The sequence below is a fragment of the Xenopus tropicalis genome, chromosome 2, assembly GCF_000004195.4.
Source record: "Xenopus tropicalis strain Nigerian chromosome 2, UCB_Xtro_10.0, whole genome shotgun sequence".
NCBI lineage: Eukaryota > Metazoa > Chordata > Amphibia > Anura > Pipidae > Xenopus > Xenopus tropicalis.
The window spans coordinates 158193677-158209243 of NC_030678.2; the positions used below are offsets into that span (position 1 = coordinate 158193677).

Genomic DNA, 15567 nt, shown 5'->3' on the forward strand with positions numbered 1-15567 from the left:
GGCCAATTTTAAGCAACTTTTCAATTGGTCTTCATTATTTATTTTTCATACTTTTTGAATTAAGCTGTGCAGACCCAAGGCATTTCGCATCATTTCATACACCCAGTTCCATGTCCAGAACCTTAGTGCTACTTCGGAAAACCGAAGCGACGCTTATGCCATCCCACAGATAATTTACATTGTCGCAATATCGAAGATGATCGCAGGCGACTAATCTCCCAGTGTGCCACCTCCCTTAAGGAAAGGAACATTCACAATCCAGATGTGCTCCGTTCCCTCAGGGCTTTAATTAGATGGCGATGCAGTGTCCGGAAGGCTGACGTCCTTTTTGTTTTACCACAAGGCTATTCTGTTCCTTTTTAGTGGATTGGAGTGCTCATGCTGGGGAGCCTTTGGGGTTCTGGGGTTGGGACTTGTTCTCTGTTTAGGATTGTTCTGTTTGTCTTTGTGCCAAAGAAGACTGGGGCTGGAAGGAAATTGGCAGGGGGTGAAGCCCTAAGCAGGAGGAGACATTACTTTAACCATTTAGTGTCCATATTTCCAGTATCAGGATCTTCATCCTAATGGTGTTATTAATTATGTTTTGTAACCCAATGTTTCCAGGTTCAAGTTAGCAAACAGTTTGGTTCGTAAGCAAAATTTTTGTAGTACTGAAATGTTTTGAATGAACATTATATATATTAAAAATTATAATTAAGTCTTCCAGTTAGTTTTGGTTCTAAATCAAAAATGTTCTGTAAACCAGGAAGGCTTTTCTACTTGCTGAGGTAAAAGCAAATTCCGAAGCATACAGTACAGATATAGATAAGGCTATTCAAGAAATAGAGGAGAAGAGGAATTATTTGGAAACCAGAGTGAAATTTGCTGAGGGATTAAAGGAATCTCCATCGCTGAGCACATACTGTGATTTGAATCAGGTAAATGTGTGGCAGTTGGACGCATTGTATATTAGGTTAAATAAAATGGCCAAATCTTGACGAAGAGGGGGCACAACTGAAAAATAAACACTTGGTGCAGATTTCTAGTTTAACATTAACTAAGGATTTGAGAAAAAAAAACTTATGACCGAAACCCCGGTATTTATATATTTCCCATAACATGGAATATCTAGTATTTTTTAACAGAAGTATGTTATTCCTTGCTTGATTTTATGTAGAAGTATAGAATCTACATCAGTGTCAAAGTTACAGGTTTTTATATAGAAGCATAGAATCTACATCAGACAGAGTTATGGGTTTTTATGTAGAAGTATAGAATCTACATCAGTGTCAAAGTTACAGGTTTTTATATAGAAGCATAGAATCTACATCAGACAGAGTTATGGGTTTTTATATAGAAGCATAGAATCTACATCAGACAGAGTTATGGGTTTTTATATAGAAGAATAGAATATACATCAGTGTCAAAGTTATAGGTTTTTATATAGAAGCATAGAATCTACATCAGACAGAGTTATGGGTTTTTATATAGAAGCATAGAATCTACATCAGACAGAGTTATGGGTTTTTATATAGAAGCATAGAATCTACATCAGTGTCAAAGTTATAGGTTTTTATATAGAAGCATAGAATCTACATCAGACAGAGTTATGGGTTTTTATATAGAAGCATAGAATCTACATCAGACAGAGTTATGGGTTTGATGCTGCTCATCTTGTTGCCATGATCCCTTTTTAATAGATCCTATATTAATTGACAGTTGAGATACCCGATTATCTACCCAACTTTGGCTGACACTAACTAGAGTTTGTAGTGAGTACAATAGTACTGTGTGCTACAGGAGAATTTTTTCGAGCCGGAATTCCTTGATAAATAAATAGTAATGCAGGTTTTCTGTAAGCTGCTTTGATAATTGCAAGACTATTCCAAAATGATAACACACAAGCTCTCTAGTTTGAGATTGTTTTCAATTTTTTTCCAGCTACTGGCAGACCTGAAAGTGAACTTGAATTATAAAAATGTTGTGCAAAAATATAAGACTGATATAAGGTATGTACAGTTTGTATGATGCATATTGTACCTATGGTATAATCTAAACATTGTTCAAGTATCTAAACAAATTATTATTATTTTTAAATAATTTTTATTGAACTCTTTCATCTGCATTAAACAAAAACAACGCAACAGATCTGTATATCACAGTTTACCATATTAACGATGACCTGGTTTAATACAATACAAGGCAATTCCATTCTTCATTCATACATTGCTATCTGTATGGAAACAAGGTACCTGTGCGGAGTCTGATAAGTTGTCAACTGTGTTGTTTCATTAACTAATATAATTAACTAATAAAACATTTTCCCAACCTATAATGTGTACTGTTGGGTGGAGGGGGTGATGGGAGAAAGGGACGTTGGGGGGGGGGGATGGGGATGTTGGGAGGTGGGCTGACTCACTTTAAAGTAGTAATGCGGATAGGTGTTAATATAGCCATAGGGTCCACAATACACTGTTTTTTTTTGGGGGGGGGGGGTGTTCTGACTTCAATTTAAGTGCAATTAATGATTTGGCTTGTATAAAAATTAAGTATAATAGCATTCTTTCTCCGATGGTGGGGGCTGTTTCCTTCACTTGGTTTAGTAACAGTAGGGTTAAGTCTAAGGGTACTATGAGTGCTAATTCCTTCAGATATTTTTGACCAGAACTTTTTAATGGGAAGACATTCCCACACTTTGGACAGATATCAGGAATATTAGGGTTTATTAAGTGGAGTCTATGGGGAGTTAAATAGGTTCTGCAAATGTATCTAAATTGATTTAATTGAACCCTAGTTATATGGCAATTTACATATGACCATGGAATGCGGATATCTGTAGCTCAGATAACATAAGTAACCAGTGTTTGTACTATTTTTTACACAGATTTGCTTTTGATGCTGAAAATTTATTTCAAATGATTGGCCTAACTGGAGAAGTCTGCAGTTCTAAGTCACCAATGTATGTATGTTTTATTTCCTTCCTTCCTAAATTACCAGCTGTTTCTTAGGGTCTCCTTACAAAAAGAGATCTGATGTGTTTAGCCAGTGTGGCTCTCTTCCATGATTTGGGTGGCTTTAAGTTAAACGTAGTCTCAGGAATCTTGTTCATTGAGATCACAGTAGGACTTTTGGGGAGCAACAGCCTCTGCCCAAGTAGGAAAAAGTATGGCCCAAGTATGCCTCGGTATAGTCTGAAGGGATCATTTTATGCAGAGAGTTTTGTAGTGCCAGGGCTTATGGGTTCTTACAGCAGGGCAGCAATACCCCTGTAGTTTGTCTTGCTTTTCTGTTGCAGATGCAGGTTGGCCTGATGCTGCTGTTTTAAGGCAACTTTATTGGCTTCCACAGTGCATTGATTTTAGCAAAAAAGCCATTAATTTCTCTCTGGTTTCTTTAAAGGGGATGTAGAGTCATTTTTTAAAATGCATGTATAGATTCTTAGCACTAAGTTACTAAGTAAACTTTGTAATATATGCTAAAAAAATTTGAAAAATTCTGAGATAAAAGCGATCTTTTCTTCAGCTTTCTTTTCTCTCTCCCTTGATCGCGATCCCCCTTGAAGTTCAGCGGCTGCTGGCCGTCCTGCTCGCGCGTGATTTATTAGCAGCCCCTCTGGTGTTAACTGTAAAGGTGGACATACATGTAGCAATTCCGATATCTGCGATGGTCGCAGGAAGGATCGTTCGTTTCCTCCACTGACGTTCAGGGCTGAATCGTTGGATATGGAATTAGAAACAATATTAATTCTACCTTCAGCTGCCGATTCAGCCCTGAACGTAGATTTTGTTTGCATGCCTTCAATGGTGCACACTCTAAATCTTTTAACCTGGCCAATGGACGAGACGACCGATATCCACAGCCTTTGCGATATTGGCCATCTCATCAATCTGCCATACACGCACCGAATATTGTACAAAGCGAGGTTTCTTATGATATCATCGGTGCGTGTATGGCCAGCTTTAGACAGAGTTCAAGGGTGTTTAACCCATAAACATCTACATATTTGTTCTGTAATTGCTGCCCCCTCAGAGCACAAGGGAGAAGGACAGCCAGTGGCTGCTGAACTTCAAGTTGGAAGCTGCATAAACTATTGTCTGTATGTAAGAACAGGTACAACATTTTTTTAACGGCTAAGAATCTGTGTAGGTATTAAAAAAAACAAAACGAAAAAAACTTATACTGTCTCTGCTGCATAACTGTGGCTGCCTATTATTAATTCCTACATGACTGTTCATAAACGAATGCCTCTCACATTGATTTTAAAATTGATTGTTGATATGTTTCTTAGAATTCAAATGAAAGAAAAAAGTGATTCAGATTCATATAATGAGTCCTATAACACGCATAAAGTGCAGAAAAAACACAGTGCGAAAGCACGTTGGCAAAGACAACACTGGATAGGACAAGAAGTACATCCTGAATATAAGTGTGTCCAAGAAGATTACTTCTGTTTGCAGAAACCTCCTTCCCTGATGTCCTCAAATAACGTAGAAACGTCATTATCGACTCCTGATGTCATCATAGAAGAGATTATAAACGAAGATGATAACACCTGTAAGTTAAGTTATTTTATTTGTTCGGTTTTATCATGTTGGCTCTACATTAAAAAGGGTAAGAAATAAGTGGGTTTTTTTTTTCTTTTAAATATGTAAGTGAAATTTTGAATTTTAGCAATGGTAGGAATTTTATTGTACAGGTATGGGATCCCTTATCCGGAAACCCATAATCCAGAAAGCTCCGAATTATGGAAAGCCCATCTCCCATAGACTCCATTTTAATCAAATAATTCAGAATTTTAAAACGGATTTCCTTTTTCTCCGTAATAATAAACCAGTACCTGTAATTGATCCCAACTAAGATATAATTACCCCTTATTGGGGGCAGAACAGCCCTATTGGGTTTATTTAATGGTTAAATGATTCCCTTTTCTCTGTAATAATAAAACAGTTCCTGTACTTGATCCCAACTAAGATATAATTACCCCTTATTGGGGGCAGAACAGCCCTATTGGGTTTATTTAATGGTTAAATGATTCCCTTTTCTCTGTAATAATAAAACAGTTCCTGTACTTGATCCCAACTAAGATATAATTACCCCTTATTGGGGGCAGAACAGCCCTATTGGGTTTATTTAATGGTTAAATGATTCCCTTTTCTCTGTAATAATAAAACAGTACCTGTACTTGATCCCAACTAAGATATAATTACCCCTTATTGGGGCAGAACAGCCCTATTGGGTTTATTTAATGGTTAAATGATTCCCTTTTCTCTGTAATAATAAAACAGTACCTGTACTTGATCCCAACTAAGATATAAACAATCCTTATTGAAGGCAAAACATTCCTATTGGGTTTATTTAGTGTTTTATTGATTTTTTGGTAGACTTAAGGAATGGAGATCCAAATTATGGAAAGACCCCTTATCCGGAATACCCTTGGTCCCGTTCATTCTGGATAACGGGTCCTATACCTGTATACTGAAAGTAAAGTGCAGTCTAGAACCAGTAAAAGGTACAGATTATAAATGTTTAACATATATGGGGAATTGTTATTTTAATCAGTTATTTCCACCCCTCCCTTTAGTTTGTGGACTTTTATCTTGTAAGTTCATCCCATTTTGGTTTGATCAGTTTTAGGGTGATTGGTGTCTGATTTGCATACACAATTAAAAGGACATTTGATTAGGGTAAAATATAGAACCTATACACTATCCCCCTTGCTTCCCTAAAGAAATTAATAGCATGGAAAAGGTGATCCCAACCATTAAAGGAACAGTCTTACTGAAATGGACTCATAACGTACCCTGTGGATTTTTAGCCAATGATAATCCTGCCCAACTGCATCAACTCAACAGGACAAAAGTGAAGGCCACCACATTACCTGGTCTACAAATGCAGAGCTGTGCAGTGTGGTTGGCAGCCACCATATTTTTTCACATCGGCTGTGGCCCCAGGCTCCCAAGAGCATCTGCATCGGAATCTAACATTATGTATAACACCGCATCAGTATCATGGGTTATTTGCAACTAGCAGTGTACTATAAAGAAGCCAAAACCTTGCTACTGTTCACCCAAGGTTGAAGAGAGATACAGTATAACCCCCGTCCTCCTTCAAGCCACACTCCCACTGCAGTAATAACCCCCCACCCATATATTTTTTTAGACCAAAGATTGATATTATGTTTCATGTAATTTATACAATACAGTATCTGGCCATTTTACATTTACAATAAAGTTACAAGAAACTAAGGTCAAAAAAGTCCAATGGTATTTTTGTCCAATAAAAATTATCTTTAAATTCTTCATGCTCCAGAAACTGCATATTTGTAGATGTTCTTGCTTTAATATTAATTTAACAGGAGACTCGATCTACTTGTCTCATCAAAGTGATGACTTTGTATTACCAAAAGCAGTGTAGAAGTTGTTTATTCAACTCCTGTGAGAGTTAGGGATCATTAGTAAAACTGGCTTTTTGTTTTTATTATGTTGAAGTTACTTCATTGCATTTTGTATTAACTTTTTCCCCCTTATATTTCAGGTTTGCCAGTCCATAATCGTACTGCCATTACCCCTCTTCAAAGAATTGAAAAAATTTGGAATTTCAGACCAGGTACAGCTTTTAAATATAGGAGGTCGACAGGGTATGAGGTTATAGTGGGTATATTCATATAAATCCGCCTGTAACATGATTAACTCAGATTACAGTCCAGTAGAGCTTGCCACAGTTCACCAAAGTCATATTATGCTGCTCTCTGTATGTTTGTATGAAATTCTTTTAATTGGGTATTTGTCAAAGGGTTAAAACTTCTTACCCTTTGATACAGGGGCGATTCTGGACATATCGCCGCCTGAGGCGGCTCCTGGATGCCGCCCCCCCCCCCCCCCCCCCGCTCCCCAGCGCTTACACTCTAAGCGCTGTGCGCTCTCTGCACTAGAAGAGCCGAATTTCCGGTTTAAAAGCCTTGAAATTCGGCTCTTAAAGCTATCAGGAGCGGCTTTTTGCCGCCCCTGGTAACTGGGGTGCTTCTGCCGCCTGAGCTGAGTTTCTCAACTCGCCTAATGGCAGAAGCGCCCCTGCTTAGATAAAAATATCCTTGAAAATCCCATAGGGAATGGAAAGCAGCAAAGGTTGACTTGTGGACTGGCAAACTCTAGTTTCATTCTTTCACAAATTTGCCCCCCTTGACTATTTAGATTCTGCAGCCTTCAGCCCTGAATAATGGGAGTTAAAGTTCAGCATCTATGGGCTGTAGTGGGGTGGCCAGGTACTATCAACGGCAACGGGACTATGTTGGATTCTGGATGTGACCTTAATAGGTGACGGCTGCAAACCTGTAATGCAAGTGTTCTCCCGTTCTCGAAGTGCAATTTGCTTTTATCTCTTGGTGGTGATACTGCTATGATCTGCTCCTAATTTGTACAACAACCGTATTCACTGCACATTTAGGGGTACATTTATCATGCTGTGGAAACAGTGAAGTGAAGTTTTCTCATTGCAGCCAATCAGATGATTTGCTTTGGTTTTCGAGCTGTTGAAATCTAGTTGCTGATTGGTTGCCCTGGGCAACATTACAGGTAAAGCTTCACTCCACTTTTTACACAGCATGATAAATATACCCATTAATGTTTGAATAACCCTTCTAGTTCCTGTGTGAACAGTTTAATCCCATATAAATGCTGCTAAATCCATCAAGGACTTGGCAGCATAGTATGGAATGGTTATTTGTTATATATACACAATGCAGTGCTAATATCACACAATATGTATTCTCACCCGTTACCTGCTTCCCACTTACCTTAGCTACCAGGCACTGATTTAGATGACGGTGGCAGAGAAAATTGAGGCACTGACCATACAAATATATAGCAGTTTGAATTTCAAGTTAGAGAGTGACCGGAATAAAGACAAATTCATAGAAAATAAATAAAAGGTCACTAACTATTTTACGTTAGATTATTGGCATCTATATTATGCTAGTAACTCACTTCGAAGATTAACTTGCCCTTTAAGACCCTTTGAAAAGAAGTTTTATCATGTTTAGCAGCTCCACCTCGTCACTGAAACACACTTGAAAATCTCTGCTGTCTCTGTTTATCTTTTTACTCCTTTTCACATACTTTTACCATCCCCTGCCAGTTTTTGCAACCAATACCTTTGCATGTACCCCCTGCCCCCTAGTGTGTAAGCCAGCATGGGCAGGGCCATATTAACTCAGCTGTTGCTTTATGCTTGCAGCATTATAATATTTGCTTTGGTTCATATTGTCTCTGTTTTCATTGTGTCCATATGTAGGTACTACATTACTATAATAATAAGTACAATAATCCCCTGAGCATGCTATTGTGTGTATCTTGTTACAGAAATGTAGCCAAAAACAGACCAACTTAAATAGGGTGGAGTGAGGGGAGGATGTGTTCACAGCCAGAATAATGCAGTGTATTTAAAATCTATATTACATGTGAAATCCAAACAAAAGCCTCTACATCCTTACAGCTATCCTTTTTAATAACGGTCATATATATTTTCAAGCCAAGCCCTGTTTATCTTGTTCTTGTTGAACACAGGTGTATATTAGCCCTTTGGGACCACACGGTGATGTTAAGGCTAATTTGTTGCAGGCAGTCTCACATTTTACAAATGGATATATATGTGACTACACTGCCACCTTGTGTTGTAAGAGGTAACATGACAAGGTATAAAAATCAGATCTCACTCATTAGCCAGAGATATATGTATAATAGAGCCATTGCAACCCTAAGGGATTCATTTTATGTTCCTTTGTTTGGAATTCCTATGGAATACATTTGCTAAATTGCTAACTACTTCTGAGCTCATTTGCATATGCTGTAAGCTGTTCTGAATTCCTTTTAACCATGTGTTTTATATACTAATTAGAAGTCATCTATGCAACATTAGTATGATATAAAATATATGAAAACATCACTATCAAGAATCACACTCAAATCTCACTCTTTACTCTGAGTTACCAAGTAATTAAGGGTGCAAATAGTAAAAGGCAGTGAAAAGGTAGCGGAGATTAACCGCGGGTGACTAATCTCCCCGTGGGCTATCAACCTTAGAGTACTGGCAAACCAGGAGATTAGTCACTCGTGCTAAAGGCAGTGGCACAAGGGGAGATTTGTTGCCCACATTCTTGGCTACCGCTGGCGGCTAATCTCCCTAAAACAACTTACCACCAGCAATAAAGTGAATTGCTTTTGGGAGGACATACACAGCACTTTGTTTTCTGAAGTTGCCAAAGTTTTCAGCTCAGGAAACTTTGGGTGACTTCGGAAAACGAAAGCGTTGCATGTGTTTTGCCACAGGAGATTCACTATCACTAGTAGCAAAGCATTCAGGGGAGATGTGTCGCCCCTGATAGCTGAGATTTTTCTGCAGGTGACAAATCTCTCCATGTGCCACTGCCATAAAGGCACTAACATACAGGGCTACTTGTTGCGGCTGCAAAATAGACAATACATATAATTGTCTCTGTGTGTGTTTGGGCAGAGACAGTTCTCCGTAATGTCTATGGTAGGGTATTTTCTGGCGTTTTGTAGTTGCTACTAAATAGCTTTATGTGTAATAGCTCTAAATATTTGCTACTGTTGGCAACTAGACCCCTGCAAATGCTTGATGCTTATCTTGAGAGATTCTTCATTAGACTTGGGAAAAACAAAGTGCCACATATGTTTTCCTGCCAGTGATTCACTGTTGCTGGTGGCAAAGCATTTTGGGGGAGATTAGTCTCTCGCAGTAGCAAAGATTTATTGCAGGTAACTAATCTCTCCCCCCTGTGCCAGTACCTTTAGTCTGGGCCCCTCCTACCCAAGTCTCTGTCAAGTCCTCCCCTGAAGATCAGTAGTCTTGCTCCCTCAATTAAGAAATTTTGATTTACTCAGGGGAATAGAAACTGAGAAGTCCAGTTGTTTTAGACTTAATTCTACTAGATACAGAAACTGAGAAGAGCTTATTATACATAGTTGAGGACGATGCAAGAATAATTGAAAGAACAAACCTTCACTGTGTTTTTTAATACCATAATTCTCTGGGTAAAGTCAGTTTTTCTTCTCCACTTCAATGCGGCATTTCAGGAATTGACATTGATGGGCGGAAAAACAGATACCGGAAACTCCAGAAAAAAAGGATAAACAGCTGTTCACCCTTGGTACAGAAAAGTACCGGTAAGTGTGCTTTTCTTCCCCTATTCAAGTAAGTAAGAGATAATAATGTTGACTGAATAGAGTTTATGTTTCTGTGATGGAACGAGAAACTACAAAAGGATTTTAACACAAGGAGCAAAAAAAAGGACCATTTTAGCAGATAAGGAAACTAGTTAAGGTGGCCACACGTACCAATTTCAATCTTTCCTGCAACCTGCAGGAAAAGATTGTTTGTTCCCTCCATTAACGTTCAGGGCTGAATCGTCCGATATGGAGATATGTAGAAACAATAGGGATTCTACCTCCACCTGATTCAGGCCACCCGATCCTGTGCGTGTACAGTGGTGCCGTTTGGTAAGAGCAATGGGTAGAAGGATGTACCTGGCCCATCCCTATATCTTGACATGCATGATTGAAATTCTTCCTAACGTGCACTATTAACTAGTAACTATTTGTATTAACCTGTTCTTTTCCAATTGACAGCCTCTACTGAACTGGTAAACCTTGTTTATCTGGTGAATCCCTGCAACTTTTATATCCGACGATATTCACAGACAAAGCAGGCAGTGATTCTTGACAAAATACTGAAAACATTAAGTAGCAAAGACCGGCCATCCTCAATTGATCTCTTAGTGCTGGGTACGATTTTATGTTTTTTTTTTATATAAATAACCTTTTACAAACTGAAAATGAATATGTACAATTTAGGTCAAGTTTTAAATGTAGGTACATGAAGAATTCAGCAATGGGGTATTAAGTTTTCCCCCAGAATGCTCTATCTTGCTGTATGCACAGGTCACAAAATGTCTTTTGGGATCTTGGCCATTGTAAGCATAGGGCAATAAAGTGCCTTCTGCTTGTAGTGTTTACATGGCCATCTATACCGGTAAATTATGTAGAGTGCCATTTTCCCCTGCCTTTTTTTTTTACAGTGGGTGGTAGTATGTATGTATGTATAACTTTATTTATAAAGCACCACAAGGGTACGCAGCGCTGTACAATCTTACAAAATTACACACAGGGAGGACAAGAGTTATAATAAATAAATACAATAAATATATAAATGCACAGGGAATAAGTGCCATGTGGTATGAGACACAGTAAGAAGGAGGTCTCTGCCCCGTAGAGCTTACAATCTAAGTAGTGAAAGCGTTATGGGTTACAAATGCTATTCCCCCCAGTTAGAAGTTTCTTAGGTTTCCCTTTCTGTTATGTAAGAGAATGTTGACAAAACCCAGAAGTATTGAATTAAATTGCTATTGTATGTAAGGAGCCACAGAATATTGAAACAAATGGTAAAATCTAAAACAACCATATCTTCCTAGGGGAAATTATTGCTATAAATAGTATGGAACACCATTCATGGTGTCGTGGCAAGATCATAACATTAATTCCGTTGGAAAACAAATACAACGGAAAACCTTGTGGACCCACACAGTACAAAATTGAAGATGTTCTTCTTTTGAAAGTTTTTTTGCTAGACTATGGAAGTACTGAAGTTTTTTCTGCTGTGAGGTGAGTTTAGTTTGATCTTTTTGGTATTATCTAGCATGTCATTCTCAAAGCACATCTATAAATTCTTCTGTAATCCAGTTAAAATAACTTTGCATACATATTCGTGTAAAGAAACCTTAAAGGAGAAGGAAAGGTAAAAACTAAGGAAGCTTTATCAGAAAGGTCTATGTAAATACAGCCATAAGCACTCACAGAAATGCTGAGTCCTCTATCAAAAGAAACACAGGATTTCTTGTCTCTTTTTTTTGTAAACCTAATGTTCCAGTGTCCTCTCTCAGAAACAGCCTTAATTCTCGTGGCCAGACTCTGCGCAGTTCTCTCCCCTCTCCTGCTCCCCCCTCCCACTAGAATGCTAAGAACTCCCTCCCTTAGGAATGTGTGATCTAAACTATAACAGCTAGACTGCAGGCAGGAAGCTATTTAAAATGGCAGCTGCTATCTTAAACAAACGGAGAAAGCTTCTAAAGCTGTTTACTCAGGTATGTTAATGGTTACTGCAGAATAAATATATTGTTCTATGTGGCACTAATGTGGCAAATCTATTGGCAGTAAAATGCCAAAATGACTTTCCTTCTCTTTTTAATACAAAAGTTTTAATAAAAAACTTATCCATATTAATTATCCATAGTTAAAAGAAAACTGGTCAGTGTTTAGGTCTACATCTATGACCTACATCAAGACTTGATATTTTACAGTTATACATTATTAACTATTTAATTAAAGACCTTATAATAGCAATAAAAATGTCTGATGGTCTGGGATTCCATTGTGACTGCATCATGTATTTCAATACACACAGACTGCTCCAGTACATCAATTTACAAATCCTATATTTGTGATTTCTTCTAAGCCTCCCAAGTGAGTTGGGTTCCATGAAAGCCAAAGTTTATGTAAATTTGCATCTAGAAATTTAGTTGCATTTTCTAACATTAAACTGCTAACATTTGTTTATCAGAAATCTTGAGCTAAATTTATTAGCTCCAACAAGGATGCAACAGTTCTTTAGCTTCGATCTGTTGATCATGTATCTCAGCTGTGGTTCTGAATCCCCAGAGCTGTCAATTTCCCGGGAATTTCCCAGTTTAGAAACGCCCCCACCAGCCACCTATCACTATATGGCAATCCCCTGGTTTTCCCAGGAATTTCCCAGTTTAGAAACGCCCCCACCAGCCACCTATCACTATATGGCAATCCCCTGGTTTTCCCAGGAATTTCCCAGTTTAGAAACGCCCCCACCAGCCACCTATCACTATATGGCAATCCCCTGGTTTTCCCAGGAATTTCCCAGTTTAGAAACGCCCCCACCAGCCACCTATCACTATATGGCAATCCCCTGGTTTTCCCAGGAATTTCCCAGTTTAGAAACGCCCCCACCAGCCACCTATCATTATATGGCAATCCCCTGGTTTTCCCAGGAATTTCCCAGTTTAGAAACGCCCCCACCAGCCACCTATCACTATATGGCAATCCCCTGGTTTTCCCAGGAATTTCCCAGTTTAGAAACGCCCCCACCAGCCACCTATCACTATATGGCAATCCCCTGGTTTTTCAAATCTCCCCATCTAAGTTAAAACATTCTACTCCATTTTTGGCCAAGGTTATCTTAGTCCCTGTACTATTTGTTTGTTCGGGGGCTCACAGTCCTTCCCACTACAGATAAAAAAAAACTGATTTATATTTGAATTAGCGCTCGCGCTCACCCAGTTAAATAGTAGCTTCTGGTGCTTATGCCCCGAACCTTTCGCTTATCACTTTTTTCTCCGTTCTGGGGAATATATGCTCATATGTAAGTTCAAAATGCAGGATGTTCACTGACCACTTCCTTTTGGTGGCCCGGGTGCCATGCCCAGACCCGCAGCATGGGGAGATTCGACTTCAATAGCCAGCACAAAACAGCATGCACTCGTCGGACTCTAGGACAGCAGATAAAAATTCAAAAAAGCTTTATTAAGCATAAAACCCTAACATGTTTCATGTGACTGCACACGTATTTATAGGTGTACGTGTGCAGTCACATGAAATATGTTAGGGTTTTATCCTTAATAAAGCTTTTTTTGAATTTTTATCTGCTGTCCTGGAGTCCGACGAGTGCATGCTGTTTTGTGCTGGCTACCAAGGTTATCTTGGCAACTGGAAGTCAACATCCTCCCCTTCCTATAACAAATGGATCCACCTAGTAGAAGAAACGAGAAAAATGGAAAAAATTACACATATCCTACATAAAACTAGTGGGCTATATTTTAAAATGTGGGACCCCTGGCTTACCTTTGTTAAACTAAAACCACCCTCCCAGAGTTGAATGGGAAAGGTACCAAATTTAGCAGAAAGAATGGGAAAACAAAGAACCTAAGATAAGATCAACATTTGTGCCAGATACACTTGTTGTCAGGACTTGACTTAATTGTAACTGCTTACTGTAAATGTAGATTCACCCCCCTTCCCATTCTTGCCTTCTGTATCCCCCCTTTTAAGTGTTTGAAAAGAAAAGAATATTTAAAAAAACATTCTGCTCCAAGGAAGGGCCTGTGCATATCTATATGGGTAAGCCTTGCCCACAAATTGTTTCCCATGGGAAAGGTAAGTTGAAGGTTTTGGAATCCCAGTGAGCACTTTGAAAACATTATACAATAATATATTATTTGTTTATAAAACTCAGATTTTACATAGAAAAACATTCTCCCTGTGAAAGCACACACTGGTCAATGCCCAGGGTGCGATAAGTCTTGTTGGTTCTCTAACTGCAGAAAATATCTTGCTCTCACAAGTTGCAGTGATTCTTGGCTGTATGTTTGTGTGGAGTCTTCTTACCATACTTGGGTATCTGGGTGTTTTACATGCAATTTTATTTCTAGATATGTTGGAAACAACGTCTCGAGAACAGAAGATAGTCCATCTCAGTACAACATAATCAAAAATTTGTGTGACATCATAAGGAAGTTTAATTTGCCATCAGAGGCCCAGTTGAGATCAGCGCCTCCCCTGGCTATCCAGTGCTCTTTAGTGGATATTGTTCCTGCTAATCCAGTAAGTCATTTGTTTTTCTTGTTTTTATTCTGCCTTCACAATACCAATGCAAAATGTTATTTTTCTCGCCAATAAAAAGTTAGTTTTGCTGGTTTTGTCATTTTGTGTAATTTGGTTGCCTGCCACTTAAGGTCTCTGTGGCATGGCAACATTGCCCCTGATTTTTTTGAGGGGGGGGGGGCAAAATCAGATCAGTTAAGTTTAGCTACGTTGCACTCATGACGATTGTCAGACTGCTTGACTAGACCACTTAATTGCCTAGAATTGAGAAGTTAGGAGTGACTCTTGGCGTGCATTATTACTAATCATGTCTAAAGACCATTTTCATTTTTCAGAAACAAGCGTCAGTCTATTTTGATAGGACAGGTATAGGACCCGTTATCCAGAATGCACAGGACCAAGAGTATTCCGTATAAGGGGTCTTTTCGTAATTTGGATCTCCATACCTTAAGTCTGCAAAAAAAAAAATCAATAAAACATTAATTAAACCCAATAGGATGGTTTTACATCCAGTAAGGATTAATGATATCCTAGTTGGGATCAATTACAAGGTATTATTACTACAGAGAAAAAGGAAATCCGTTTTAAAATTTTGAATTATTTGATAAAAATGGAGTCTATGGGAGACGAGCTTTCTGGATAACGAGTGTCCGGATAAGGGATCCCATACCTGTACAATAGTTTACCTAATTGATTGAGAGTTTGAGTTGATCAGCCCTGCTTTACTTAGGTTTGGTTGTAAAACTGTTTGTCTAAAAATAAAGGAAAATGTAACTATATGGCAGCAACATCCCTAAGCTCTGTAAACAGTAAGCTTTAGTTTCTCAGAAACTTTATTTCCTAGTAAGAATGTTTCCTGGTGTATTAAAATTCAAATGTATTGTATGTA

The 15567-nt window shown here is 38.5% G+C and overlaps 1 protein-coding gene across 7 annotated transcripts in view; it reads left to right on the plus strand.

The window, feature by feature from the left end:
* Nucleotides 1-15567, plus strand: part of rnf17 (ring finger protein 17) — a 103926-nt gene that overhangs the window by 46714 nt on the left and 41645 nt on the right. For all 7 annotated transcript variants that reach the window (XM_031897265.1, XM_031897270.1, XM_031897266.1 and 4 more), the window contains 9 exons: nt 746-917; nt 1921-1988; nt 2864-2938; nt 4268-4533; nt 6514-6585; nt 10071-10160; nt 10623-10778; nt 11465-11654; nt 14507-14678. In XM_031897265.1, the coding sequence (XP_031753125.1) occupies nt 746-917; nt 1921-1988; nt 2864-2938; nt 4268-4533; nt 6514-6585; nt 10071-10160; nt 10623-10778; nt 11465-11654; nt 14507-14678 (1261 nt within the window). The remainder of the gene's footprint in view (nt 1-745; nt 918-1920; nt 1989-2863; nt 2939-4267; nt 4534-6513; nt 6586-10070; nt 10161-10622; nt 10779-11464; nt 11655-14506; nt 14679-15567) is intronic.